This window comes from Podarcis liolepis (genome assembly GCF_965112155.1).
Source record: "Podarcis liolepis genome assembly, chromosome: 10".
NCBI classification, from domain to species: domain Eukaryota; kingdom Metazoa; phylum Chordata; class Lepidosauria; order Squamata; family Lacertidae; genus Podarcis; species Podarcis liolepis.
The window spans coordinates 25,211,925-25,239,035 of NC_139562.1; the positions used below are offsets into that span (position 1 = coordinate 25,211,925).

Here is a 27,111-nt window from a genome sequence, read left to right on the forward strand (position 1 = left end):
AAGGTCTGATGGCTCATCAAAGGAGGATGCTTAGGTCTGTGAAATGGAGGTTGCCAGGGTAACATGGATGTGATGTCACAAGGGGAAAATGTTGTCATTTTAAAAAACAGGTCTGGAGAAGACAGAAGGGGAGGTGTTGCATTTGGCAAAGTGTTCTGGGAGGAAGGAGAGGAACAAAGAGAGAACTCCATGCAGTGCTGGCTGGAGGAGGCTGCACCGAGAGGTCAGGGGCCATGAATGGCTGCTACTTTGAACCCAAACAAGACAAGCAACAAAAGACACTCTTGGGCTGTAATGTTCTGCACCCCCTCCACTGAAGGCTTCCAAGGGTAAATAGGTTCTTATTTCTTAAAGAAACTACCAAATTTTTCCATGTATAAGTGGATAATTTTTCCTTAGAAATAATAGGCAAAAATTGCTTGTCGTCTTATGCAGGGATAGCAGAGCGGGATGGGTGATTGTTGACAGCAGCCAGCAGGAAATTGGCAGCGGCGACTGGGCATGTGATTGGTTGCTGCACCAAGGCCTGCTGACGATTTGCTGCGGCTGTGGCAATTGGGAAGGCTATTTATGGCAGTTGCGAGGTGTGTGTGCAATTGGTTGTTGTTGTGTTGAGTGGCCACGGCGATACGTGTGATTTTCATTGGAGGGCAGGCTGCAGAGTGATTGGTGGTGGTGACCCCCCCCAAAAAGCTCAACAATTCTTGGCAAATCCCCCCCCCCAATTTTTTTGCTGCGGTCCAAAAAAATTGGGGTTGTCTTATACATGGGGGCATGTTATACACGGAAAAATATGGTAGTCTATGCTGTGCCTCAGTTCCCAACACAAACCAGGATGAGCACCTGGAACCCCCTGGAATCTTGCTACCACTTGGCAGAGATGGGTGGTGGCATGTAACCTTTGTATCAATACTATTAAAATGTCTGTGTTTTGGTAACTAGATCTAGGTTCCTTCAACTTGTCTCCCAGACAGCGCTTCCATTGCCTCACAGGCAGTAGAAGAATTAAAAGAAAGAAGGTTCCTACTAAACATTAGGAAGAACTTTCTGATGGCAAGAGCTATTTGACAGTGGGATGGACCACCTCTTAAGGTGATGGACTCTCCTTAATTGGAGGTTTTAAAACAGGTTGTGTTATGTACTGAGCTAAATCCTAGAACAATAGGATCCAGAATGCAGCAGTCTGATTTGTCCACAGGAGCCACCCAATCCAGCTCCAGGTGGAAGTGAATCAGTGACCTGATTGGCCTGCAGGAGCAGCCAATCAGGCTTCTGGAGGTGGTGAATCCGCAAGTTGATTGGCCTACAGGAGCAGCTCAGAATTAGCCAATCACGGGGGGCCCATTGTGTAAATAATGTATATATAGCTAGACGTTTTGGGGAAAGTTTCATTCTTTGCTACTATGAGCTGAATAAAGAGCATGAAATTCACACTTGAATCCAAGTATATTTCAGGTTGGATGGCCATCTGTCAGGGATTTTTACCTGTGCTTCCTGTGTTGCTGGGTGTTTGACTAAATGACCCTTGGAATCAATTCCATTTCTATGAGTCTCAGGTTGCAAGCCATCTACCCTTGTCTCCCCCACACTGTCAGTATTTTGCAAGAGGGATTCGAGCGCATTATAGAAATTTAGGTTTGTGCAATTAAAGCACTCTGGTGCCCTGGCAGAACAAATCCACTTTTTGCAACTAGAAAAATGACAGGGAAATTCACCAAAAAGCATGGCATGAGCGAATGACATAAAACTAGCATGAAATCAAGGGGCAAATGGAAGTGTGAGTGGACCCTTAGTTGCAGTTACAGGTTACAATCCTATAGCCACTAAATTTAGGAGAAAATCAGGTCAGATTGCATTGCTGGAATATCTATAGCAATCATGTTATTTGAACATTGGGGAGTGTTCACCATGTCCTGTTCAAATATTTTTATCTCTACAGTCAACCACAGGAAATACTGGTTCTGTGAGCTGGAAATAAAAGCCACCTGTCTGTCTCTGTTGGTAAGGGGGCAACTGCAATATCATCAACTGTGGCACCACTCCAGATTCTGAAACAGCGCTGTATGTCATTCTTTTAAATCCCACTTTTCTATAAAAGCCAAACTTAAGGTGTCTTACACAAATAAAAACATAAAGCACAACAAAATTAAAAGCAAGTTTAAGAAAATGGACAGCAATAGAGAAAGATAATGGGGGCAATGTCCATACACATATAACGAACAGTTCTAACAACTGCCCACTGGAAAGTCAATGTACAAGTGAGCAGTGTGGGGCCCTGCTTTTATACTGTAATTGACCTATCCTTCTCTTGTTTTAAAGGTGATGAATGAATGTTTAAATAAATAACTGTATATGTAGGAGCCACAATACGTAAGCTAGGGTGAAGGTCATTTCATCCACTAGTCAGGGCTGGTCCTCAGCCCAGTCTAGATGTTACATGCCACCGCAAAGTGAGAATTGAGAGACTCCAGGGGTTTGATTTCTGTAGAATGAAGATCAGCAGAGACCACAGAGTCATGTGCTTTAAATATGCCATGAATGTACTTTAAATTTATTGTGTGGATCTGTCCTAAGCCCCCAGCATCAATTCCTGGTGATTCTGATCCTGTCTCTGACACTGAATTGAGGATGCGGAAATTGGAATTGATTCCCCAAATGCGGAGAACATAAAAAGAGGCCATTGGGTCAGGCCATTGGTCCATCTAGTCCAGCACCCTGTTCTCACAGTGGCTGAGCCCAGAAATCAGGATCTAGGCACAAAAACACTCTTCCCTCCTGGGGTTTCCAGTAACTGCTACTTAGAAGTATCACTGCTTCCAGCCATGGATGCAGAGCAAAGTCATCATGGCTAGCAGCCATCGATAGCCTTATCCTCCATTAATTTGCCTAATCCTTAAAGCCATCCAAAGTGATGTGACCATCCTGTGAGTTTGACTCTGCGCTGAGTGAATAAGCGCTTGCTTTTCTCTTTCCTGGATCTTCCAACATTCCTCTTCGTCAAACGAGGGAGAAAAGCTTTTCCTAGCCGCCCTCCGCGCTGTAGGTGGCGCCGTTGCGCTCGCGAGGCCGCTCTGGGCTTCGCCGCTTCCGGCCTTGTGCGCGTGTTCCGGTTTCCCCCACGGAGGTTGCAGCGCGCGGAAGCAGCGGTTTGCAGAGAGGTGCATGGCGCTGAGCGGAGATGGCGCGGCTCCGGCTGTATCCCGGGAGCTGCTTTCCGCGGGGAGCGGAGGAGGTAATTGGCAAGGAGTTGCCGGAGCAGGCGCTGCCGATACAGGGGGACAACTTTCTGCGCTGCAGGAACGGGGGGAAGCGGGAATACCCGAGCCTTTCCCGCTTCCCTGCAGCGGTTAGGTGTTCTTTCCTTGGACCCATGTTTTGCAAGTCTGCGACCTGAACGCATTTTAGGGATAAGGTGAGGTGTCGTTGCAAACAAAGCGACCCACAAAAATAACCGTAGTATATAATACCTTTAGTAGGGGCGACTAAAAGAAGTGAGCAAGCTTTCAGGCTCGGCACATGTAATAGCATATTGCTGAGACCCAAAATCTGTATTTTGTAATAGTAGAATTGGGGCCTTTCCCTTCCCTTTTGCTTTTTGTTGTTGTTTGGTTTTACATCCAGTTTGACTGAGAATTTGCTCACTTTTCGTTGTATTGGTCCCCAAATGCTAGTCGTTTTGAGGAGGCTTTCTTCCATTCCTGCTGCTACGGATCAACAGTATATTGTTAAGCTAGTTGTTTGGGGAGTTGCCTCCCCCCCCCCTCCATTCTTCCGGATCAACAAAGATAACTATCAGTGCTTGTAGCCTGTACAGATCTATACAGGAAGCTGTGGTCTCTCTCTCATACACAAATACACTGCACAAGCACTGCCCTTCATGCACATCATGAATTACAAGCTTGCATTTATATATATATATATATATATATATATATATATATATATATATATGGGTTGCTTTTCACATTGCAGCTTCCTGTCATGTGTATCATCATGAGTAGAGTGTATTGTATTGGCTAATCTGTAATGAGTGAAATAGAAAAGGGTGTATTAAAATCAAAATTCTAGCAATGCATTTCTTGATTTAGTTTAAATGGGGCTTGATTCGGGTAACCTGAGATTGGGGTTCTGGGAGCGTGCAAAGGCATATGAAGAGGGCTTGCATATTTTAAAAAATGAGATAAGATTGGATAGGGTAGGTGAATGGAAAAAAATCACATTTGTTATGGACCAATTGTTTTGGAATGCAGTTTCCTCTACTGTACTGTTATATTTGAATAGTGTGAATATTCTATGTGAATAGAAAAGGTTGGTGTGTGACTGCTGAACTGATGTTGGAATTCTGGCTTGTAGGTATTCATGAGACACTATTGCTAAATTCAAAGCATGCTAAGAAGAAAGCCATGAGCTTACAGACAGTCAGGCTTCCAAGGAGCAACCGTAAGTGCTCATCATCTTTAAATATATTGTGTGAACTTCAGTAAGATACAAACTTAAAGAATTGTGTAGAAATATTCCTGACCTAGAATTAGTGTTCAAGCATAAACAGCTTGAGAATTTTCTGTTCCTCCCCTTAGACCTGAAAGTCCATGCAGTGCAATATGACAGAAGGAGAAGAGGGAGGCATTGAAAAGGTGTAGTGAGGGAATACTGTAACATTCCAAAATACAGTGTGTCTGTTGTGTTCATGGATTCTGTAAAGCATCTTTGTGTGGCCTGTAGCATCTAGTTATAAATTCAAGTACTAAACTGATAATACAGTGGTACCTCGGGTTACCTATGCTTCAGGTTACATACGCTTCAGGTTACAGACTCCGCTAACCCAGAAATAGTACCTCGGGTTAAGAACTTTGCTTCAGGATAAGAACAGAAATCGCGTGGCGGCAGCGGTAGGCCCCATTAGCTAAAGTGGTGCTCTGCCATACATAGGGTTAATGCTTTTTTCTGGGGGGACGCAGGGGTACTCTTAAACATTTTGTGAATCTAAGTTTGGCCTTATTGAGGGGCAGTATAATATGAGTAGGAAAATGAGAGTACCCCTAAACATTTTTTAAGAAAAAAAGCACTGCATAGGGTGCTGTTCTTATGCTGTATTATTTCTGTGGCAGATGGGAAAGTGCAATACTGCTAGTGACAGTGGAGTAGCAGCACCCAGTACATGCCTTATTGCCTCTCTTGTGTTGTGCAACTTATAAAGCGTTGTCTGTGACAAGCCTAACAGTTTTAAGACTATTTGCAGACAGGAGGGTTGCAGTATGCAGTAAGGGTTAAGATACTGGACATTACTAGGAGTAAAGCCATCCAATGTATTTTATCAAAGTCTTTCGTAGAAGTGCATTAACATCTTGCCTGTTTTCATGTACTAGTTTTAGACAGGGTGCAGAACTTTCTACCACAGATGGCCAACGCAAATGACGAGCTAAGAAGAGAAATGGAAAACACCCCTGTTCAAGAGTTTGATATTGAACATGTGGATGCTTCAGTTGAAAATGTCATTGAAATGGTGAATAATTTCTCTCTCTAAAATTAATGCCTTGGTTTCTAGCATCTTACTCATATTTACAGTGTGCAAAAGGATGAATGTTCTCCTGGCTCTATTATTATATGGTTAAGGCCTGATAATTTATGGTCTAAACCAAGCATAGGCAACCTCAGCCCTCCAGATGTTTTTTGACTACAACTCCCATCACCCCTAGCTAACGGGACCAGTGGTGAGGGATGATGGGAGTTGTAGTCTCAAAACATCTGGAGAGCTGAGGTTGCCTATGCCTGGTCTAAACAGTGCCTCATGCCTTTAGCTTTCTGGTTTATAGCTGAAACAGATTCCTAGGGTGTGGTTTAAAAAATCATAGGAAATTAAGAATATTCTGGAGAACACCACACCAAAGTGGTCATCCAAATTATCACCATCAGTTTATTTGTATGATTTGTATAAATCATCAGATTATTTGTTATTTCCTGCCAAGATTGTACCCTAAATTACTTGCAGCATATCAGATGAACAGCAATAAATATAACCATTCAAAAAAGAAAAAAACGCTAATAGGAACAATGACAATAGCCATAGTACAGCCTAATGTATTACTTATTTATTATTGCATTTCTAACCCACCTTTCCTCAGTGAAGATCAAGACATGCTGCTCTTTATCTTCACATCACTCCTGTAATGTAGGTTAGGCTGAGAGACGGTGGCTGGCCCAGGCTGACCCACTGAGCTACATGACTGAGTGGCGATTTGAGCCCTGGTCTCCCAGATCCTATTCCAAGTTTCTAACCACTGCATCACACTGGTTCTTGTGCATAACTGGTTCTTGTGCACCACAAATAACAATGAACTGGTATTCAGAAACAGAACCTAGTTTTCTGCATTTCTATCCTGGCTGCAGAGGAAGTGGGTGGGAGGGTGGGGTTTTTTCCTTTTCTCTGCAGACAGTATGGAAACAAAGGCTACTGGCCTCTTAGCAGGGTGGTATTTTTTTCAGCCTGTTGGCTTTTGTGTGCTTATTTACAAGGTGGAAATTATTGCTAGTGTCAATATGGAAACACATCATTTAAAAAATCAGTCCATAAACTTCAAATCAAGCAGTATAAATGACTTCAATGGCTTAAAACTAATCAGCAGAATGAATAAAGCATAACACAGAAATTAAAAAAGCAGTGTACAAGCCTGTTCCACAAAGGCAGTATGATGTTCTCCCCAATTAACCTACACACTGATAGACCCATTCTCAATTTAATTTGTCCAGTCTTTTTTTAAAAGCCATTCGGCCGGTCATCCCCTACATATTATGACAGTGAATTTTATAAAAATCATTTTATCAATATGGCTATTGAGATGTTTGTTCTAAGGCTGTGGTGTTGGCTGTTGAAGCCATGATTTGCCCAGTTCTGTACGTCTTCATTTAGAGTTTGAATTGGCCTTCCTTTACAGCTTCAGCAGTGATTTTTTAAAAATAATATGTATTTCTTTTTATTGCAGAATGTGGCTTTGGTTGAACTGAACAGCTCTGATACAGAGGAAGAAGATTCAGGCTCGGAAGATGACTCCGAAAGCGAGGACAGTTCTGTTTGTGAAGAAGTGACCGTCGACAACATTAAGTTTCCTAAACCGAAAGGAGAAGGCAGAATAGAAATTTTGGACCCTAGAAGTACTGAGTAGATGTTTGCCGTCTCAGATTTCAATTCATGTTACAAGCCATGTATCATAACTTGAAAAAAATTCTCTTGAAAAGCTAGTTTGCTTCCAGGTGTGCTACCTGCAGACTGCATCTCTCATTCCTAAGAGGCATGGAAGATCATTTCAGTCCAAGCCCCAAGATGAAAAAGATTAATAAGGATCGTCAGGAGCTTAATATGGGGGCGGGCAGGGTGGGGGGAGGAAGCACTGAATCAGGCAGACAGAAAATACCCGTAAGGCCAATTGGTGCTTTAAATTGTATTCCTATTTATTGATGGAAGCAATTATTAGGTTATGGTGGCTACATGGAAACTGGCAATGCTTCTGTCATGTCTGGAAGCATGTAGATTCTTCTAGTTATTGGAGAGAATTGTTTAGCTACTACCCTGAATACCTTTCAAATTGGGGTGACCTGTGGTGAGTGACCCTTGCATGTTACTTTGCAACAGCTTCAGCCTGGCAGCTGTAACCTAAGAGTTGATCTTAGGTCTGCTATAAGGGGGAGAGATAGTTGCATTGGCCTCTTAAGGGGAGGTTCCAGCTGTGGATAGGTAGCAGCAGCAGGGCCGGTCAAAACATTTCTTGTACATAGAGGGGATGTTGCTGAAAGTCCTGTAGCCTGTTTTTCTGATCCCAAACATATATGTGTAAATGCTCAGATTAAGTACAAACTATCTAGCCTTATACCGGAAGTTGTTTCCTCAAAATTCTGCAGGATGGTTGAGTGTTTGGGCAGCAGTCCTGTTACACATTTGAAATTGGGATATTTCCCATGTTTTCATAAAGAAGATGTGGGTTTGTTAAATAAATAACTACTATTTTCAAGGTATTCTGCATTTGTTTAGTTATCAATACACCAGCTCACAAGTTTGTACTGTTTTGATCTTGAAAATCAGACATTACATTACAATTTTAATGGATGAACAGCTGTGCAACCCTGTTAGCTGATGGCTTCCTGGACACAGATCTTTCTCCTAGGATGCAATCTTTTGCACTTATTTGAGAGTGGAATGATTTGCTTTTGAATATTCATGCATAGTATTTGAGCTGCCACTTCTTTGGCAGCAGATATGGATACAAATTATGTATATCTTGCAAGTGAAGTCATTTAGGCTGAATATTCTGCAGACAGTAAATGTTCACCAAAATAAAACTCGACTGTGCAGCTGGAAGATCATGTTCCAAACCCCTGCTCTAAAAGGCTTCAGGGTGCAACCATTACAATTCTGCTGCTCCTTTGGATATGAAAAGTGGTAGCCAAAGATAAGTGTTTGTTTATATGCTTTTACAGATGTATTTCAGGATTGTAACACTCTGCATAACACATTCAGCACAAATATGATTTAATAGCATAATTGGAATTCACAACTATGTAGATTTCTCGTTGGAGGAAATGTAAACACATTATAAAATAGTTGCTATAGCTTTCATATGCATAGTAGAACACAGACGTTAAGTTCTGCATATCATACGAAAAACACAGTAAGTGCACTTGGATTTATGTACAATGTTTATGGCAAATTGGTTCTCTGTGCTGCTTAAAAACTTGCATTGCAGGAAGAAAAGAGGCATAATGCTGGTGTGATGCATTCTGTAGAAACTAAGTACTATGTGACTAATTTGGAGAAACAAGGGACATACAGCGCTGAAGAAGGCCATAGCTCAGTGGTAGAGCGTTTGATTTGTATGCATAACGTCCCAGGTTTGACCCTCAGCATCTCCAGGTCAAACTGGGAACACCTGTCCAAAACTCTCAGAGCTGCTGCCAGTCCAGACAGACAATACTGAGCTAGATGAACTAATGCTGTGGCTCAGTATAAGGTAGTTTCCTACTTGGGCAAGATCTCCATTGTAAAGTCCAGGGATCTGAGGTTTTGATATGTCACCACTGGATGGTTCAGTTGCTTTTATAGGTGATGACATTCAGGGTAGCAGAGACCACGGTACAAAAAAGCTGCAGAAGCCGATAATTTCACAGTGAAGTCTATGACTCAGAAGTGATTCCCTACTGAATGCATGCGGAACTCTCCACATCATAAAAGGGTTTGGTTCTGGCTCTGCGTTTTTAAGTGCCAGTGGAAGTTCGCGGTTTTGCTGTTGTAATTTTGGAGTCCTGTCTTGTGCTTGGTTTTAAGAACACTCTGCCACCCCAGTCGCCATGCTTAATATTCCACGGTTACAGCTTTCGTTCTGAGATACTCATGAAGCGCTTCCTCACCTGAAGAGAACAAGAGCATGGAAACAATTGTAGACTGCATATATTTTCTGAACCATCCACTCCATAAATTTCCAGCACATTTAACACACATTTAAAACTCATGGCTTTCCACGAAGAATCCAGTGAACTATAGTTTACCCTTCACAGAGCTACGATTCCGAACACTATTAGTAATTTAAATGTGAGGTAAATGTGTGCCTTCTGTCTCAAGTGCTGGGTTTGCCAGAAATAATTCGGCAATAAAACCTATGCCGAACCTTTTTTAAAGATACATAGATGTGCCTTTCTGGTCACATACACACAGTATGTTCAAAGTGCATGGTTTCCTCCAAAAAATCCTAGGAACTGCAGTTTATCCCTCATGGAGCTATAATTGCCAGGACAAACTACAATTCCCAGGATTCTTTGGGGGAAACCATGTACTTTAAAGTGACAGATGGATAAAATAGGTAATTGAAACAGTAAAAAGCCTCAAAGCTACTTGACCCTAAAAAAGAAGTTTTATGGTTTAAAACAATATAAAACCAGAGGAAGTTAAAATAATGTAAAATGCATAAAATAAGCATCTAGCAACATTGATAAGGACCAGGTCCAATCCATCCCACTAAAAGTTGGGCACCACTACAGTATTACAGTGGTACCTCTGGTTATGTACTTAATTCGTTCCGGAGGTCCGTTCTTAACCTGAAACTGTTATTATCCTGAAGCACCACTTTAGCTAATGGGGCTTGCCGCTGCGCCGCCGCTGCACGATTTCTGTTCTCATCCTGCAGCAAAGTTCTTAACCCGAGGTACTATTTCTGGGTTAGCGGAGTCTGTAACCTGAAGCGTATGTAACCAGAGGTACCACTGTATTATTTAAAGGTGCTTTAAATGCATGATGTGGGTGTGATCTGTTGCTGAAAAGCAGCTAGCCGTAACATAATGAGATCATAGTATTAAATAACTAAGAAACTTTAAAAGGTAAACAGGTTTCAAACCTCTGACCCAAGGTAGGGACATGGTGACCTGCTGATGTTGGACTTCCAAGTCCCATCAGCCGTAGCCAGCAGGGATTATGGGAGTTGTAGTCTAGCTGTCCGCAGGTGCACAGCTTGCCCACCACTGCACTGAGCTTTAGATTTCTGTGTGGATCTTAAGTAAAATGCAACTTACCTAAATCTTTTCCAAAGCCAGACTGCTTGAATCCTCCAAATGGGGCGGCCACATCAGTTTTGTTATAGGTGTTGATGAAAACTGTTCCAGCTTCCAGCCTATCGCTGACGTAGAGAGCTTTGCTTATGTCTTTGGTGAAGACCCCTGAAGCCAAGCCATATTCGGTCCGGTTGGCTCGTTCCAACACCCCATCAACATCCCTGCAATATGAGAGAATAACCTGCCATCAGTGCAGCAACATGGAATGTAGCAGAGACATTAATCCAAGTCAGTTTAAGCTGTTTTCAGCAACAGATTTCTCCACGCGCTATTTCATTCTGCTTCTTCTTTATTATGTGTTTTAAAAGCTTGACTAGAAAGCATCCTCTGCTAAAAGAAGTTATCGATATGGAGGCATCCCATAAAAGTAGGAATGAAGGTAAAAACAGCGACATTTTCCAATCACAGATGCCTGGCTTTATAAGCCCTGCTTGGGCACTGCACTCACATGATTAACTGTTGCATGGAGAATAAAGAAGAACATCAGCAATCTATAGCAGGACCTACCCATCTTGGAACTTGGAAATGACCATTATAGGACCAAAAGACTCTTCTTGTGCGATGAACATATGGTCTTCAACATCCGTGAATATTGTAGGTTCCATGAAGAAGCCTGATCAAAGAGAAGATGGTGTGGCATGTGCAAAACTGAAATGATTCGAGGCATTTTCTGCCTTGAGAATTATTATTTTTTAATGCCTTTATTTCATTTTACAGGCACTTTCTGTCTTGATATACCATTGAGGCTATGCTGTATGCGTCTTCTGTGGCGCACTCCATATGGTGGCATTAAAAGTGTTAATTCTTTAATATCTTATCCAGGGCTGCAGCATTTGATTGGTTAATCAGATAAACTGACTTAGAAATCTTCTGAGGAATTTAAAAAGGGTGTACCCAGTTTAATCTACTAAAATTCATATGAGGGGAGAGTGTTGTTGCACTCATGGCTTCCCAGTGGTATATGGTTGGCCATGGTGAAAACAAGATGGTGGACAAGATGGGCCTTTGGTCTGATCCATAAGGCTCTACCTGAGACAAATGCCCCAAATGAAAGCCAAGAATCCAACAACAGGCATGAACAGATCGGTTTTACAAATTTGTAGCCCATGTCGCCTCATTAGGTAAGAACTGTGGTGAGGAATTTGTGGCCCGTAGGAGAATATCACACACACACAAACCCACCCCCCACTGCTTTTGTTCATCAATTAATCTGATTTATGGATTCTACTTAGATCATAGTTTACCTGGTCTACCTACTTGTCTTCCTCCATATACCAGAGTAGCCCCTTCTTTCACGCCAGTTTCACAATATTTCAGAAGCTTATCCAAATGTCCTTTATGGTTTTGTGGACCATGGTCTGTAGATCTGTCAAGTGGGTCACCAATTTTCATCTTTTTGGCTTCTTCCACCTACGGATTCCACCAAAGGAGAGGAAAAAGTATCTGGCAACTACTAAAACCCTTTTGGGCAATAATGTTGGCATCCTAGCCGAAGAAGTAGTTTGTAATGAGGTGTTAAAGTTATCTGGAGAAGAAAGGGAAATTGTCCTTTGTCCTTGGCTCTCGTGCCAATCAATAAGTAGCCCTTTAGATGGGAGAGCTGTGTGTTATGCCCCCTGCCCCGGTAAACTTAAATACTGCATATGATTTGTGCCATGCTGGGGCCAACAACTTATACTAATACACTCGTGCCCATAGAATTTGACATACCAGTTTTCCCCTTGCACTGGCACCAGGCAGACAGACGAGTCGCTTGGCAAAACTTCCTGGGGTTTCAAACAAAGCAAAACACTGTGAAACTATTGGGTTTTTAACCAGTGGTCCTCCAGATGTTGCTGGACTACAGTTCCCAGAATACCTGACTATTGGCTGTGCTGCCTGGGAGTTGAAGTCCAACAACATTTAGAAGGCCATTGGTTAGCCACACCGGGCTTAGCCCCGTTTCAGCCTTCCCTGTCCAGGTGACCTTCAGATGTTGTGGACTACAACTCCCATCATCCCTGATCACTGGGCCAGGTAGTCTGGGAGTCCAACAACCTCTGGAAGGCCCCATGTTGGCTACGTCTGGTGTGTAGTGGAAAGGCTCCTAAGGCAAAAATCATGTTTAATTTCACATTTTAAATTTCTTACCACTCTCCTAACAAATTCGTCGTGGACTGATTCTTCCACAAAAAGTCTGCCGGCTGCAATGCAGTTCTCTCCTTTGTTGAAGAAAACGGCTCCCATGCCCTGCGTTGGAAGGAAAAGAACACGCCTTGAACATGCTTCTTTTGTTATCTTAAGCTATTTTTTCCTTCCATTCTCATTTTCTATATGGAAGCCTGTGGATATATAGAACATACAGTGAATATGAGCATTTTTATTTTCTTCTAACTATTAATTTAAAATGTTCTTTATCTTACCAGGTAAAGGGGAAGGGGTTGGGTTGTCTATGTTTTTATTTTATGATGGATTTTGTGTTCTTTATATTGTGATTTTACGTTGTGAACCACCCCGAGATCTACGGGTATAGGGCGGTAAGCAAATTTAATAAATAATTATAATTTCAGAGCAGTGTCACAACCACAGTTCTCTAGAGCACAATGTACAATACACTATGGAGCAAGTTCACCAGAGCCTTTTCGAAGCCGGCTTACCATTCTCACAGCTTTGTCAAGTTCACAGTCGTTGAATATGATCAGTGGGGATTTTCCTCCCAGTTCCAAAGAAACCTTTTTCAGATTGCTGACAGCGCAGCTGTAAAAATGATAATGAAAACATTCAGAATTCAGTCTCATTCCTCCTGATAGTCAGTGAAGGGAAGTTATATAAACTTACATAAGTAAGCATATTCTGTGAAGGGAATAGGGGCCTCTTAACCCAACCCTAACCCTGCGGAAAGCCATCTAATTAGACTTTAATTTGATTTTGACCTGTTTTTAGGAGGTAATTTAATTATTGTTTGATTTTATACTAATGTTATATATCTGATGTTAGCTGCCCTGAGCCTGACTTTGGCCGGGGAGGGCAGAATATACATAAAAGTTTATTATTATTATATTAACAACAGTGGTGGACTTGGGTACTATAGATCCCTGTTTGAGGCCAGAATTTGGCATGCCCCCCCCCCCTTTCCAAAGGCAAGTAAGGAGATGCCTGGCTTTGGGAAGGAGGTACAAGGGACGCGGGTCGCTGTGGTCTAAACCACTGAGCCTCTTGGGTTTCCAGTTGGAAGGTTGGCAGTTTGAATCCCTGCGACTGAGTGAGCTCCCATTGTTCTGTCCCAGCTCCTGCCAGCCTAGCAGTTCGAAAGCACACCAGTGCAAGTAGATAAATAGGTACTGCTGCAGCGGGGAGGTAAACGGTGTTTCCGTGTGCTCTGGTTTCCGTCACAGTGTTCCGTTGCACCAGAAGCGGTTTAGTCATGCTGGCCACATGACCCAGAAAGCTGTTTGTGGACAAACGCCAGCTCTCTCGGCCTGAAAGTGAGATGAGCGCCGCAACCCCATAGTCGCCTTTGACTGGACTTAACTGTCCAGGGGTCCTTTACCTTTACAAGTGCTCTGGCAGGGTGCTAGAGCCCTCTCACCTCCTCCCCAAATCTGGCTTTGAGGAGGGAGGACTCTAGGACAGTGTCAGGGCCTCATGCCTCCTTCCCCAAAACAGTGCTTTGAGACAGTGCCCAGTGCATGTGCATCACTCGCACAGCCCTGCTAACAACATCACCACCCTTAACAGACCACAGCTCCCAGAATCCTTGGCGGGAAGCCATGACTGGTACCAAAATAAACCAAGTTCTATTTACAGATTGAACATTTACTATGGCTCAGGTCCGAAGTTCCTTCTCCATTCACATAATGGAGAGAACAATATCGCCACCAACTCCTTGCTTTGCCTGCAGCCCTTGCCCAGCACCATAGCCCATGCTATTTCCAAAGGTCACCCGACTTGGAGCAGCAGATTTTTGCGGGGGGAAAGGAAGGTGGAGGACCTCTTTTCTAGTCATGAAAGGAAAAGTAGCATCCAAATCAATCTCTACATACAGATTCCTCTTTACACCAGAGGCAGGGAAACTGTGGCATGCCAGGTGTTGTTGAACTCCAATTCCTATCAGCCTATTGCCAATGTGGTCAATGGTCAGAGGTGATGGAGGTTGTAGTCTAGCGGGATCTTGAGAACTACAGGTTCTTCCACCCCTACAGTGGCACCTTGGTTCTTGAATGTCTCTGTTGATGAACATTTCAGAACCCAAACACCGAAAGCCCGGAAGTAAATGCTTCCATTTTCAAACATGCCTTGGAAGTTGAATGGCTTCTGCTGCATGTTTTTCAATTTTCTCATTTGAATTTGCAGACAGCCCTTTGCGCCTCGGTTTTCTAATATTTTGGAACTCGAAAGGTCTTCCAGAATGGATTATGTTTGAGAACCAAGGTACCCCTATACTTTACATTGTCATTGTAGGGAGACACATGGCAAAAGCCACGCAGCTCATGGCTGTACGAAAACATCTCCATGTGAAGGCCATGCTCTAAAGCATGCAAAAATGGGGGTGGGGTGGGGGTGGGCAATGAATACCTTACCTCTTCATGATTTGTTTCCCAGTTGGTGTTGAGCCAGTGAACCCAAGTTTACGAATGTCTGGGTGATCGGACAAGCGTTGCCCTGTTAAACCTGTGACATAAGTATAATTAAATGCTGAGCTTTAGTGTCATTGCGGACTTTGTTTATTTCAGTGATTTAGTTGTGCTGCACCCCATTCCCTCCATCCTCTTTGAACAGAAAAGAGAAACCATTGCATCACTGCTTTACCTGAACCAGGTATAATATTGATAACGCCTTTGGGAATTCCTGCTTTCACAGAGAGCTCTGCGAACTTTAAGGCAGTCAGTGGAGTGACCTACGTAAAAACACACACCATGATTTTACCAGACTGCCTGCCTTGGTATGCAGACATACAGGCAAAGAAGGTTCTAACAGAAGACAGTTTAAGCCAATTATAATTTTGTGATAACATAAAACCAACACAGATGATCTATGTGTCGTATGTTATAAGGAAAATTGCAATGTTTACAAAATCCTGTAGCATGGTTTAGGGTTGTTGTTTTTTAAAGGAATTGTATTATTCCCTCGCCCCTTTCTCTCTTTATTGTTCTTGTTTTTATCTAGTTGAGTTATAACATCTGCCTTTGTATTTTTGATGTTGGAGGACAGAATTGTGTGTGACTGTGCTGTGGAATACATTGCCCCATCATCACCAGCCATCTTGAAATAAGATTCAGCTGCCTGTCAAGTCAGCTTTTGTGCAGGGAAAAGGAGAGAGCACTGCCTTGACTCAGGCGGCAAAGTGTTTTGAGATGGCCCTGGTAGGAGTTCCCCCCTCAGAGTGTGAAATGTGATTTCCATTGTTAACCCTCTTCAACAATGGCACATTCTTCCTTTATCTGTGCACTTTCTATCAAGGTCAATCAGTGGATGACTGTGATGTTAACATATGAGAGTGCTGGAGGTGAAATAGTTAAACAGGTTACCCAATCAGGACAAGTTACCAAGGGGGGTGGAGTCAGAGGGACTATAAAACCAGCTCTGGGAGGGGCAAAGGGAGGAGTTCGTTGGGAGTTGGGTGGTTGGTCAGAGTGGGAGTGAATTGGGATAGAGTTTGTGGGTAGGTTGAGTTAGTGTAGAGAAATAAGCTAAGTCGGGAACAGTTAGGGGCTAGGAAGACAAGTAAATATCTGAGAGGTGGGTTTAGTGAGTGAGAGCAGGTAGCGGAAGTTATAGGTCTGGATAGGCACCCCATGATTGTAATTGACCAATACCGTTTATGAAACCACACGCTTGTTAAACTGCAATAAAAAAACAGAAGTTTATGTTCCAGTTTAACCCTGACTGGACTCAGTATTGTACCAGGTAGGGCCTGGCTGGTGGCAGCGAGAAATAAAGTGGTGGCACAGGGATCAATAGACGGTGAAACGTCCAGGGACCCTGTATGATCACCACAATGACATTGGTAAAAACAGTCTGGGGCAGGTGGGGGGAAACCTTCTTTAGCCTGAAGCCACATGTCGGTGGTGGGTGGGGTCAGAGGCAAAAGTGGGCAGGGCAATGAGCATGAATTTGCTTTAGTACAGCAGGCTTGTTTCTGGATACACATCCCCGACTTGCACATCCCTTTCTTGACTCCCTCCAAGCCTTATTGGCGTAAACTCCAGCTAGGCAAAAGTGCAAGGTAGGTGGAAAGGAGGGCTGATAAAGGGTGTGGTTTGGGGAGAGGGGTGTGGCTGGGAAGCAGGTGCGGCCTGCAGAATATCCCAGAATCTCAACAGAGAGACCCGGAAGCCTGCATTTTGCCCCTGGACATGAGGTTCCCTACCCCTACTGTAGACTGGAGGAATGCCATATATCAAGACATTATCAACCTGCTTGATGTTTACCTGTGCTGGTTTCAAAACTAAAGTGTTGCCAGCAGCCAAACACACCGCACTCTTCCACGCGAGCATCATCAGTGGGTAGTTCCAGGGGATGACAATTCCACAGACACTTTAAATTGGAAGCAGGGGAAAAAATACAGAAAGAATACTGGTTTTTCAAAGAACTCTGCTATTAGTAAAACACTTAATCTTATCTAATTCCATTAGCAAAAGAAGAAGAGTTTGTCTTACCCTAAGGGTTCCTTCTTGGTGAAAGTTAAGTTATGGTTTGGCCGTGCATGGTTAATTGGAATAGTAGACCCCTAAATGAGAAAGCAATCGTTATTATTTTTAAATTTAGGTGGTAAAAGATGCATCCATCATGTCATCACATTTGTTTGAACAACATGTTTGCTGTTAGTAGGCTCCTCCAGATGGCCTGTTTATTGAGTTGCTTGCACAAAGCTTACTTGGAGGTTACATTATATGCAGTCTTTATTGAGCTTTTCCTCTGGTTTGTTTCCTCTTAATCGTTCATTTCTCCCACACCATTCAGTGCTTTCCCCTGTCACTTTCCTAGCTGCTAAAAGTCCAATTATTTTAAAGTGGGTTTGTTGCTCTGGAGCAACAAAACACTTCAGTCCACTGTTGTACCAACTAACAACAACAACAACAAACAACAACAATAATAATAATATATTTATACCCTGCCCATCTGGCTGGGTTTCCCCAGCCACTCTGGGTGGCTTCCAACAAAATATTAAAATACAATAGTCCATCAAACATTAAAAGCTTCCCTAAACAGGGCTGCCTTCAGATGTCTTCTAAAAGTCTGGTAGTTGTTTTTCTCTTTGACAACTGGTGGGAGGGCATTCCACAGGGCGGGTGCCACTACTGAGAAGGCCCTCTGTCTGGTTCCCTGTAACTTGGCTTCTCGCAGCAAGGGAACCGCCAGAAGGCCCTCAGCACTGGACTTCAGTGTCTGGGCAGAACGATGGGGGTGGAGACGCTCCTTCAGGTATACTGGGCTGAGGCCATTTAGGGCTTTAAAGGTCAGCACCAACACTTTGAATTGTGCTTGGAAATGTACTGGGAGCCAATGTAGGCCTTTCAAGACTGGTGTTATGTGGTCTCGGCAGCCGCTTCCAGTCACCAGTCTAGCTGCCGCATTTTGGATTAGATGTAGTTTCCAGGTCACCTTCAAAGGTAGCCCCACATACAGCGCATTGCAGTAGTCCAAACGAGAGATAAGTAGAGCATGCACCACTCTGGTGAGAAAGTCCGCAGGCAGGGAGGGTCTCAGGCTGTGTACCAGATGGAGCTGGTAGACAGCTGCCCTGGACATAGAATTGACCTGCACCTCCATGGATAGCTGTGAGTCCAAAATGACTCCCAGGCTGCGCACCTGGTCCTTCAGGGGTACGGTTACCCCATTCAGGACCAGGGAGTCCTCCACACCTGCCCACCTCCTGTCCCCCAAAAACAGTACTTCTGTCTTGTCAGGATTCAACCTCAATCTGTTAGCCGCCACCCATCCTCCAACCTAAATCTACACACTTCAGTCCTTCCTGCAAAATAGTGACAGTCTGGAGGAATATCAGGTGATGTCCCTCTGGCCTAAAGAGGGAATTCCAGGGTGAACAGTCACATTAATGCTGTTTAGGTGGGACTCCGTAGCCCTACGGAACCTTAGCTGATAATCTGTGTTGCAAGGAGCCTCTTTTTTTTCTCTGCAGCCATTCCTGGCCATGGATTGCCGCCACCTTCTATAGCAGGGATGGTGGACAATTTACTGCCAGAGAGCAGGCAGAGACTTACTGTATGTCTGATCTTAGTACTAACAACCACAGTGCTAACACTGGAGGTACGTTTATCTCCAATCTTAGGGCTGAGAATGGCGATAACAGATCTCTGCACCGGACATATGACATCAGGTAACAAAAAGCAGTGTACAGCGTGCTTAAAACAGGCTCGCGGTCTAGCAGGCTTAATAAGCGCCTGTACCACCACCCCGATTCCCCCCCCATACATCAAATGAATAGGAAGAATATATCGATGGAATCCCATGCTATTTCTCTGAAAAGGACCAAAGTGTGCAAGAGCATGAATCCCCTTGTTGTTTTCCCAAGGATCAAGGCCAACTCAAATGTTAGCTTGCCTGTATTTTGTCACACCATCCAGCAAAGTATCGGAATGTTTGCACTGACATTCCGATGTGAGTCTTCAAAGCCAGTGTGTAAACAGCTCCTGAATCAATAGCTTCAATGGTTGCCAATTCCTCTTGGTGTTCTTCCATCAAATCTGCAAGTCTTTAAAATGAAATAATGACATACAATGTAAAACATAAAATGGTGTGTCTGTAATGCCCTATATCCAAATAGCAGAATTTATGCTGCAGATTCGTTAATATTTTGAGTAGAACCAATGGTTTTAGTGAAATGACCAAAGTGTGTGATTTGAGAATTGTGACTTTTATGCTGCAAAAGCACTGAAGATGGGATGGAAAAGCATTCTACATCTCTATGCACACATATAGGAAATCAGAGGGGCAGGAAAGAGCCAGGTAAAACTGTGTCAGATTAGGACCGTGAAGCTCACTGGCTGACTTTGAGTCAGGCACTACAGTGGTACCTCTGGATGCGAACGGGAGCCGTTCCGGAGCTCCGTTCGCATCCTGAAGTGAATGCAACCCACGTCTGTGCATCTGCATGTGCGTGGTTTGCGATTCGCCTCTTCCGCGCATGCATGTGATGTCATTTTGAGTGTCTGCGCATGCACGAGCGGCGAAACCCGGAAGTAATGCGCTCCGTTACTTCTGGGTCGCTGTGGAGTGTAACCTGAAAACGCTCAACCTGAAGCACATTTAACCCAAGGTATGACTGTATTTCTCAGCTTAACCTACATTGCAGGGTTGTTGTAAGGATAAAATGAGGGAAATATATGTATGTCAGCTTCAGCACCTTGGAGGAAAGACAGAAATCCCCCCCCCCTCCAGATTCTTCTCTGGGTCGTGAAGTTCTGAATTACCAGGTCTTTCTATGAAGCAGACATGTGTGTGTCAGAAATCTACATTTCTTCCCTTTTTGTTTTCTGGGTGCCATTCAAATTAGTGCACATAAACAAACTTGGTGCAGTATTTAGTTCACATATATTTTCCTTACAATGTGCTGTTCTGCAAATACACACTGATTAAAACATCCACAAAAATGGAATCTTGATGTAAATGAAACAATCATTTCAAGATTCCCTTTTGAGGGTGATTTGATCAATGCACATAGGAGCGCATGTGCTTATTTGCATTGGTAACTTGCTGGGTGTGTGTGGGTGGGTGGGTGTGAAAATGGTGGCAAACTGCATGCAAATAAAAGAAAAGAGGGATCTGCAGGAAAAATGCAGCACAGGAAGCCAATTGTCAAGGGATTGCCAATTGCCGAAGGAATGCACACGGCAGATAGTCATCTATTGTCAAAGCTGACACAATCATTTCTATGGCTCTGAATACGCACACACCCCAGTCTAGCATCTAGGCAGCTATTCTCAGGTCTGTGCTCTATAGAGCAGCTGCAGCAACAGGGAGCCACTCCACCAGTTCATGTACTTCCTCCCAAAGGGATGCACACACGTATCCAGAGACTACATCTGTGTGGAAGCTGCTTTCGCTCTTCCCTCTTCAATCCCCTCCTGGTTCTGGGAAACAGTGGTGCAGGAGAGGGTGGGGAAGCACTTGGCACTTCCCTTGCCCAACCTGCCTCTTCCTCCTCTTCTTCTGACCCATCCTGTGCTCCACCCTCCAGCTCTGAAGATTCCCCTGCCTCTGATTCTTGCCACCTGGCTGGTACAGTTCCCCACAAATCACTGCCCCCCTCTCCCAAGTCAGACTGCAGCCCCCCTTCCCCCAGTGCACACTCATCCATGTCCCGCCAGTCCCCGACACCGATTTTAATGCAATAACAATTCAATGAATAATTATGTGCTCCTAGGGCAGGTGCTGTCAGGACACAGGTGGCGCTGTGGGTTAAACCACAGAGCCTAGGACTTGCCGATCAGAAAGTTGGTGGTTCAAATCCCCGCGACGGGGTGAGCTCCCGTTGCTCGGTCCCTGCTCCTGCCAACCTAGCAGTTCGAAAGCACATCAAAGTGCAAGTAGATACCGTATATGTTGCTCTATAAGACTCACTTTTTCCCTCCTAAAAAGTAAGGGGAAATGTGTGTGCGTCTTATGGAGCAAATGCAGGCTGCGCAGCTATTCCAGAAGCCAGAACAGCAAGAGGGGATCGCTGCTTTCACTGCGCAGTGATCCCTCTTGCTGTTCTGGCTTCTGAGATTCAGAATATTTTTTTTCTTGTTTTCCTCCTCCAAAAACTAGGTGCGTCTTGTGGTCTGGTGCGTCTTATAGAGCGAAAAATACGGTAAATAGGTACTACTCTGAAGGGAAGGTAAACAGTGTTTCCTTGCACTTCTCTGGCTTGCCAGAAGCGGCTTAGTCATGCTGGCCACATGACCCAGAAGCGGTAAGCTGGCTCCCTCGGCCAATAAAGCAAGATGAGCGCTGCAACCCCAGAGTTGGCCATGACTGGACCTAACGGTCAGGGGTTCCTTTACCTTTAGGGCAGGTGCTCATAATCAGAACTCTGCTCCTTTACCAATTCCAGAATCATATAAGTACAGAATTCTTTGCAGAACACCCACAGAATCTGACCTTCTAACATAGGATTATATATATATAATATTACTGCTTTATTCAAATATTCAAATAGGGCATAGCATGATTTTACACAGGTAATAAAGGAGACCTATGAGACATGGAACATACAGAGCTGCAACTGGTTTCTTAGACATGCTATACCTGTACAATATTCTCCCTCTGTCTCTTGCATTCATCTTTCCCCATTCACCATGCTCAAAGGCATTCTTCGCTGCCGCAACTGCTTTGTCAACATCGGCAGCTGTAGCCAGCGACACTTTGGCAATCACCTGCCATAAATATAGAGAGAGGCTTGGTCAGAATTAACCTTGCTGCTGAGCTTCCTTCCTCCAAAGCATAGATGCCAGCAGGCAGAGCAATCCCAGGCGACAACAACAACATACATGCATCATTCTGTTGCTATAAAGCTCCTCCTTCCACCTGGCAGTATTGCTGCTGGGGGAGCCTAGTGGAAAACCCTGTAAAAGGGATGTTCCAAGGGTGGGGTGCAGGCAAGGCTGAGTCATCCCAGGATCCGCTGGACCCCACAGTCATCTCAAGCTGGCGTTGGACCCAATCACTGTGCCAGCCTAGAACTGTCACAGGTAATCATCTATAATATGGCACCATGTGCGAGGACAAAATTTGGCCCAACAAATGGATCTTCTCTACCTTGTGCCCCCTCGGCTCAGCGCTGTGTGCAGGGGAACTGCCCGCACCACCCTAAATCCAGCGCTGCAGGGATCAGGCCCTGTGATCCTTCTGCTCTTGAGAGCGGGACTCAGACCAATGGCTTTAAGATGTAAGAAAGGAGATTCCAACTAAACATCAGGAAGAACTTTCTGACGGTAAGAACTGTTCAACAGTGAAACGGGCTCCCTCAGAAGGTGGGGGAATCTCCTTCCTTGGGGGTTTGTAAGCAGAGATTGGATGGCCATCTGTCTTGGATGCATTAGTTGAGATTCCTGCATTGCAGGGGGCTGGACTAGATGACACTTGAGGGCCCTTCCAACTCTACAATTCTATGATTACATCATTCTGTAAAGCCCCACTGGCAAGGAGATGGGAGTTTGCCTTGCACTCTAACACACTACACTACAACAGGGAAGAGAAGGGGTGGAGAATCACTCCATCAGTGTGGCTGAGAGATGAACAACTTTTGGCACCTCCTAATTTAGAACTTTTCCATCCCAGCTGGCCATACAACTTGTAGACATTGTGACCAGTGGCAGTGTGTTATTGCCTTTTCAACTCAGTTTCTCAGAGCGGGTTGCTCTGGCACAACGGAAGGGATTCCTTGTATAGTATTTACTACATTTTAAAGAGTTCTGCATAATCCAGATGCAAAGAACTCAGAGAAAGACACTATGCGGACACTAAGGGTTAACTCACAGATCCATCGGTTGGATTTATAGAGTCGTATGTTCCCCCGTCTTCAGCATTCACAAACTGCCCATTAATAAAACACTGATATGGCATCTTCACAGTCATACGGTTGACATCTTTTGAAACCTAACGGCAAAACAAAAACCACAAGCCTCAGTTTGTCCTCTGAACTAGCATGTGTGGACTATGACCAATGAACTTCCTGCAGAAAACATTAAGCAGAACAAATATATATTTTGAACGGTTACAATTCATTTGTAGCCCTTATTAGGATCCAAATGTAATTTTGAGATCCCATCGATTAGTGTGTGGGATTTAATCATCAGTTTACCTTCAGACAAGTTATCTATATGTCAGGTGATTTGATTCTAACAGCTACAGTTGTACCTTGGATCCTGAATGCCTTGCGAGTCAAACGTTTTGCCTCCCGAATGCCGCAAACCCGGAAGCGATTGTTCCAGTTTGCAAACGTTCTTTGGAATCCGAACATCCAATGTGGCTTCTGCAGCTTCCAATTGGCTGCAGGAAATTCCTGCAGCCAATTGGAAGCCATGCTTTGGTTTCTGAATGTTTTGGAAGCTGAACGGACTCTGTTCGACTTCCGAGGTACGACTGTACTAGAATCAATATTACTATCCTGGTGCCTTCCAATTGGGACTGATGGGAATTATAGTCCAAAAGCATAGCACACTATGTCAAACTATGGCTCAGCTCAACGCAGCAGCAGCAGCAGCAGCAGCAGCAGCAGCAGCAGCAGCAGCCAGACTCAACAAAGAGCAGAGTGTGTGCAATTTCCTCTCTGAGAGCCTACATATTTCTACGTTTGCTTGGCTTAGTGTCACATGTAAACTGGGCCAATGTATGCCCAGGGATGTACTATGTTCCACAGAGGGTCCTTGCAATGTAAAATTTCTCCCTTACTACACACCTTGTCAATTTACTAGTGTAATGAAAGAAAATGGAAAAAAAAATTAAGCTACTAACATAATCAATTACTAATTCTTCCTCCTTGCCTTCTCCTCTGTGCTTTCTGACAACCATTTGGACGAACTCTCCAAATTTGGGCGCCATATAGACATCTTCATTCTGTAGCTCAAGTTCACCACACTTTTGCTTAATCTCTTCAATCATCCTTGGGAGACAAAGAAATCAAATAAGTGAAAGTTGACCAAAACAGTGAAATCAATAAAAAACTGAATGGGATGATCGCATGTGGCTGCTTTCATTTCTCTCTCTCCTCCTCTTTTGCACTGACTACATCATGAGTCATTTGAGTCTTCATCTTTCAAATGGCATTTTGGAGCCACACTGTTTTAAATGGGAGACATCAGAGCTGGCAACCTGGAGGTGTACCTCAGCAGAGGTGCAAGAGTGGATTCAGGCTATGTTCAAGCAACTTAGCTTACACTGAGTGACAAATTGCTCAAAGTGAGGAGTTAGGCTAGAGGTAGTAGTAATATAAGGCTAGATGGGACCCTATTGGCTCCCAAGATCACTTGATCCTTTCCTGGCCTTCAAGCTGGGACTGGTGTTATGGTGGTTCTACAATGTAGCAAAGATCAAGCCAGAACGTCTGTCTGCTTGGAATCTGACCAGAGCCAGCCCAGGACATTTTGTTGCCTGAGGTGAAAAATGAAACAGTGCCCTTTCCGCCACAATTCCATGCACAGAAGCTGACCAGACTGGCAGCTGCATCTTACCTTCAACACTGCTGACACCTGAGGGAAGCGACAGGCTAGCTTCAGAAGGTTAGGCTCTTCTTCCAGCATCTCTGAGCTGAGACCTTACAGGAGGTTGGCTTACCTAACAACATCCATAGAAGAAGCTCCAGATTTAAAGAAGTCCGTGGTATCCTCAATTACAGCCACGTTGCTCAAAATTCCCTTCCAAATGGACTGCAAGATATGGAAAATGTGTGAGACAACGATACAAACAAATCCATCTACCAATGAAGCAAGTTGGTCTACATATCATGCATTGTAGAAACTAACATCTTTGAACTGGGCCCTCCTATGGACTTCCCAACTAGCCTGCAATGTTAAGCCAAAGCCCTGAGGTCCAGCTCTGAGGACCTTCTGGCGGTTCCCTCCCTGCGAGGTTACAGGGAACCAGGCAGAGGGCACGCCCTGTGGAATGCCTTCCCATCAGATGTCAAGGACTATCTGACTTTTAGAAAACCTCTGGGCAGCCCTGTTTAGGGAAGTTTTTAATGTTTGATGTTTTATCGTGTTTCTAATATTCTGTTGGAAGCCACCCAGAGTGGTTGGGGAGACCCGGCCAGATGGGCAGGGTATAAGTAAGAAATTATTATTATTATTACCCGCTTATTATTATTGGCTATTGCATATAGTTTCATTGGATCTCATGTTGTCAGCTGCCCTATGATCCTTCCGAGAGGAAGGCCTAGATATACCGTATTTTTTGCACCATAACACTCACTTTTTTCCTCCTAGAAAGTAAGGGGAAATGTCTGTGCGTGTTATGGAGCGAATGCCTGCGGGTGGGGGGGGGGAATCTGCTGCAGTCGTGAGCAGAGGATCCATGGTTCCCCTTCCTTCCCTCCTCCGTGGTTACAAAGCATGGATCCTCAGGATTCATGCATTGGGCTACTCCAAACTCACTGTCAGATCACATGTCTGTGGCCACAGCATGAACCACAAAAATCATATATCCACTATTTCGTTTAGAATATTTTTTTTTCTTGTTTTCCTCCTCTAAAAACTACGTGCGTGTTATGGTCTGGTGCGTGTTATAGAGCGAAAAATACGGTACATTTGATGAATAAATGATATGCATCCTCATGGCCACTCCTCTCTAGTTATTGAAGTTCCCACAGCACTTGTGGTTCTGCTTGGAATAGCCTGAACATGGAACCTGTCAGGGGCTGGCAGGGCTTTGAGGAATGTGTGGCAGAGGCAGGGTCCCCCCTCAAGGCTGATCCAGAGGAAGGAGCCAGTGATTTATGGAGTTTTGTGCCACCTCCGACTCTACAATTCTGTGATTCTATGATTATTGTTCACTGAGTTCAAATAGACTTACTCCCAGGTAAGTGTGTGGAACCTTATTTATTACTTATAGCACACTAAAATGTTCTAGGCTTTGTAGAAAGGCTAAAAAACACAGTGTGTGCCTCCAGGTTTAAAAGCCCACTGCACACGTTCATCGATTTTCTTTCTCAAAACACAGAAATTGTTTACCTTGATATTTTCTGCCATCTCTTTCTCTTCTTCAGTAAGTTCTATGGCAGACAGCTTATCAGCGGAGAAGTATTTAGATGCTGGTATCATTCTTCCATCTTCAAACTGTAGATTTCTTACCAGCAACTAAAGAAAAAGAAACAAATATAAAAAGAAGCTAGCGGTGTAAAAACTCCGAAAAAACTGTAATAAACGAAGCCCCCATTCTAAGCTTTTATAATTATTAACAACAACAATACCCTTTTTTTAACCCACCCTCAACCAGCAGGTTCCATTTAAAAATCCAATACTAAGAATAGTTAAAACAAATCAAATCCACAGAAATTGGGAGACACATATCTCAGGTGTCACAGGGCAGGGTAAAGATGTGAATCTTCAGAATCCTAGAATCACAGTACCATCACAAAGTCAGTCCTTGTTTTGAATGGCATAATATTCACATTGGAATCATGTGATGTTATCTTATTCTGGTCCAAACTCTATGATTCTATGATCACTTAGAATTGCAGTTCATTCTTATGTCCAAACCCCAAGACTGCTTCTGAAATGCTTACCATCTTTCCATCATTGCCAAACAGAACCAGCCCATTCTCCGTTACAAGACCAGGTTTTGCAGCACCTTTTATTGCCAGTTCTTCACCCAGAGGTGGTGAACCATGAAGTAATGATGACCCATAGAAAGTAACCATCTGTTTTTTAATATATAAAAAAGATTATTATTTTTTACAAAAAGGGAAAAAAATCAGCAAACAGTGGGCAGCAATGCTTGGATTTTACACAACTGGCCAAGTTGGACAGAACCAATCTATTTGGTCTTGTCTTTCAGTGGTAGTTTATGGGGAAATTCCTGTTGTAAACTATATTGTGC

General features: G+C 43.8%; 2 protein-coding genes across 3 annotated transcripts in view; one reads left to right on the plus strand and one right to left on the minus strand.

The window, feature by feature from the left end:
- The first annotated feature begins 3,087 nt into the window (after nt 1–3,087).
- On the plus strand, nt 3,088–8,007 carry NOPCHAP1 (NOP protein chaperone 1). Its single transcript, XM_083462255.1, has 4 exons — nt 3,088–3,232; nt 4,354–4,440; nt 5,367–5,503; nt 6,981–8,007. Exons 1-4 carry the CDS (start codon nt 3,163–3,165, stop codon nt 7,158–7,160), a joined length of 474 nt encoding a protein of 157 aa, XP_083318381.1. The 5' UTR covers nt 3,088–3,162; the 3' UTR covers nt 7,161–8,007.
- Nucleotides 8,008–8,504: 497 nt separating this feature from the next.
- Nucleotides 8,505–27,111, minus strand: part of ALDH1L2 (aldehyde dehydrogenase 1 family member L2) — a 30,952-nt gene continuing 12,345 nt past the window's right edge. For both annotated transcript variants that reach the window (XM_083462153.1, XM_083462154.1), the window contains 17 exons: nt 26,798–26,932; nt 26,244–26,369; nt 24,850–24,941; nt 24,031–24,178; nt 23,053–23,172; nt 21,823–21,950; nt 19,135–19,285; nt 17,229–17,299; nt 17,001–17,106; nt 15,379–15,466; nt 15,150–15,240; nt 13,227–13,326; nt 12,721–12,819; nt 11,835–12,000; nt 11,098–11,203; nt 10,552–10,751; nt 8,505–9,396 (listed from right to left, as the gene is read on the minus strand). In XM_083462153.1, the coding sequence (XP_083318279.1) occupies nt 9,341–9,396; nt 10,552–10,751; nt 11,098–11,203; nt 11,835–12,000; nt 12,721–12,819; nt 13,227–13,326; nt 15,150–15,240; nt 15,379–15,466; nt 17,001–17,106; nt 17,229–17,299; nt 19,135–19,285; nt 21,823–21,950; nt 23,053–23,172; nt 24,031–24,178; nt 24,850–24,941; nt 26,244–26,369; nt 26,798–26,932 (1,983 nt within the window). In that variant the 3' untranslated portion in view covers nt 8,505–9,340. The remainder of the gene's footprint in view (nt 9,397–10,551; nt 10,752–11,097; nt 11,204–11,834; nt 12,001–12,720; nt 12,820–13,226; nt 13,327–15,149; nt 15,241–15,378; nt 15,467–17,000; nt 17,107–17,228; nt 17,300–19,134; nt 19,286–21,822; nt 21,951–23,052; nt 23,173–24,030; nt 24,179–24,849; nt 24,942–26,243; nt 26,370–26,797; nt 26,933–27,111) is intronic.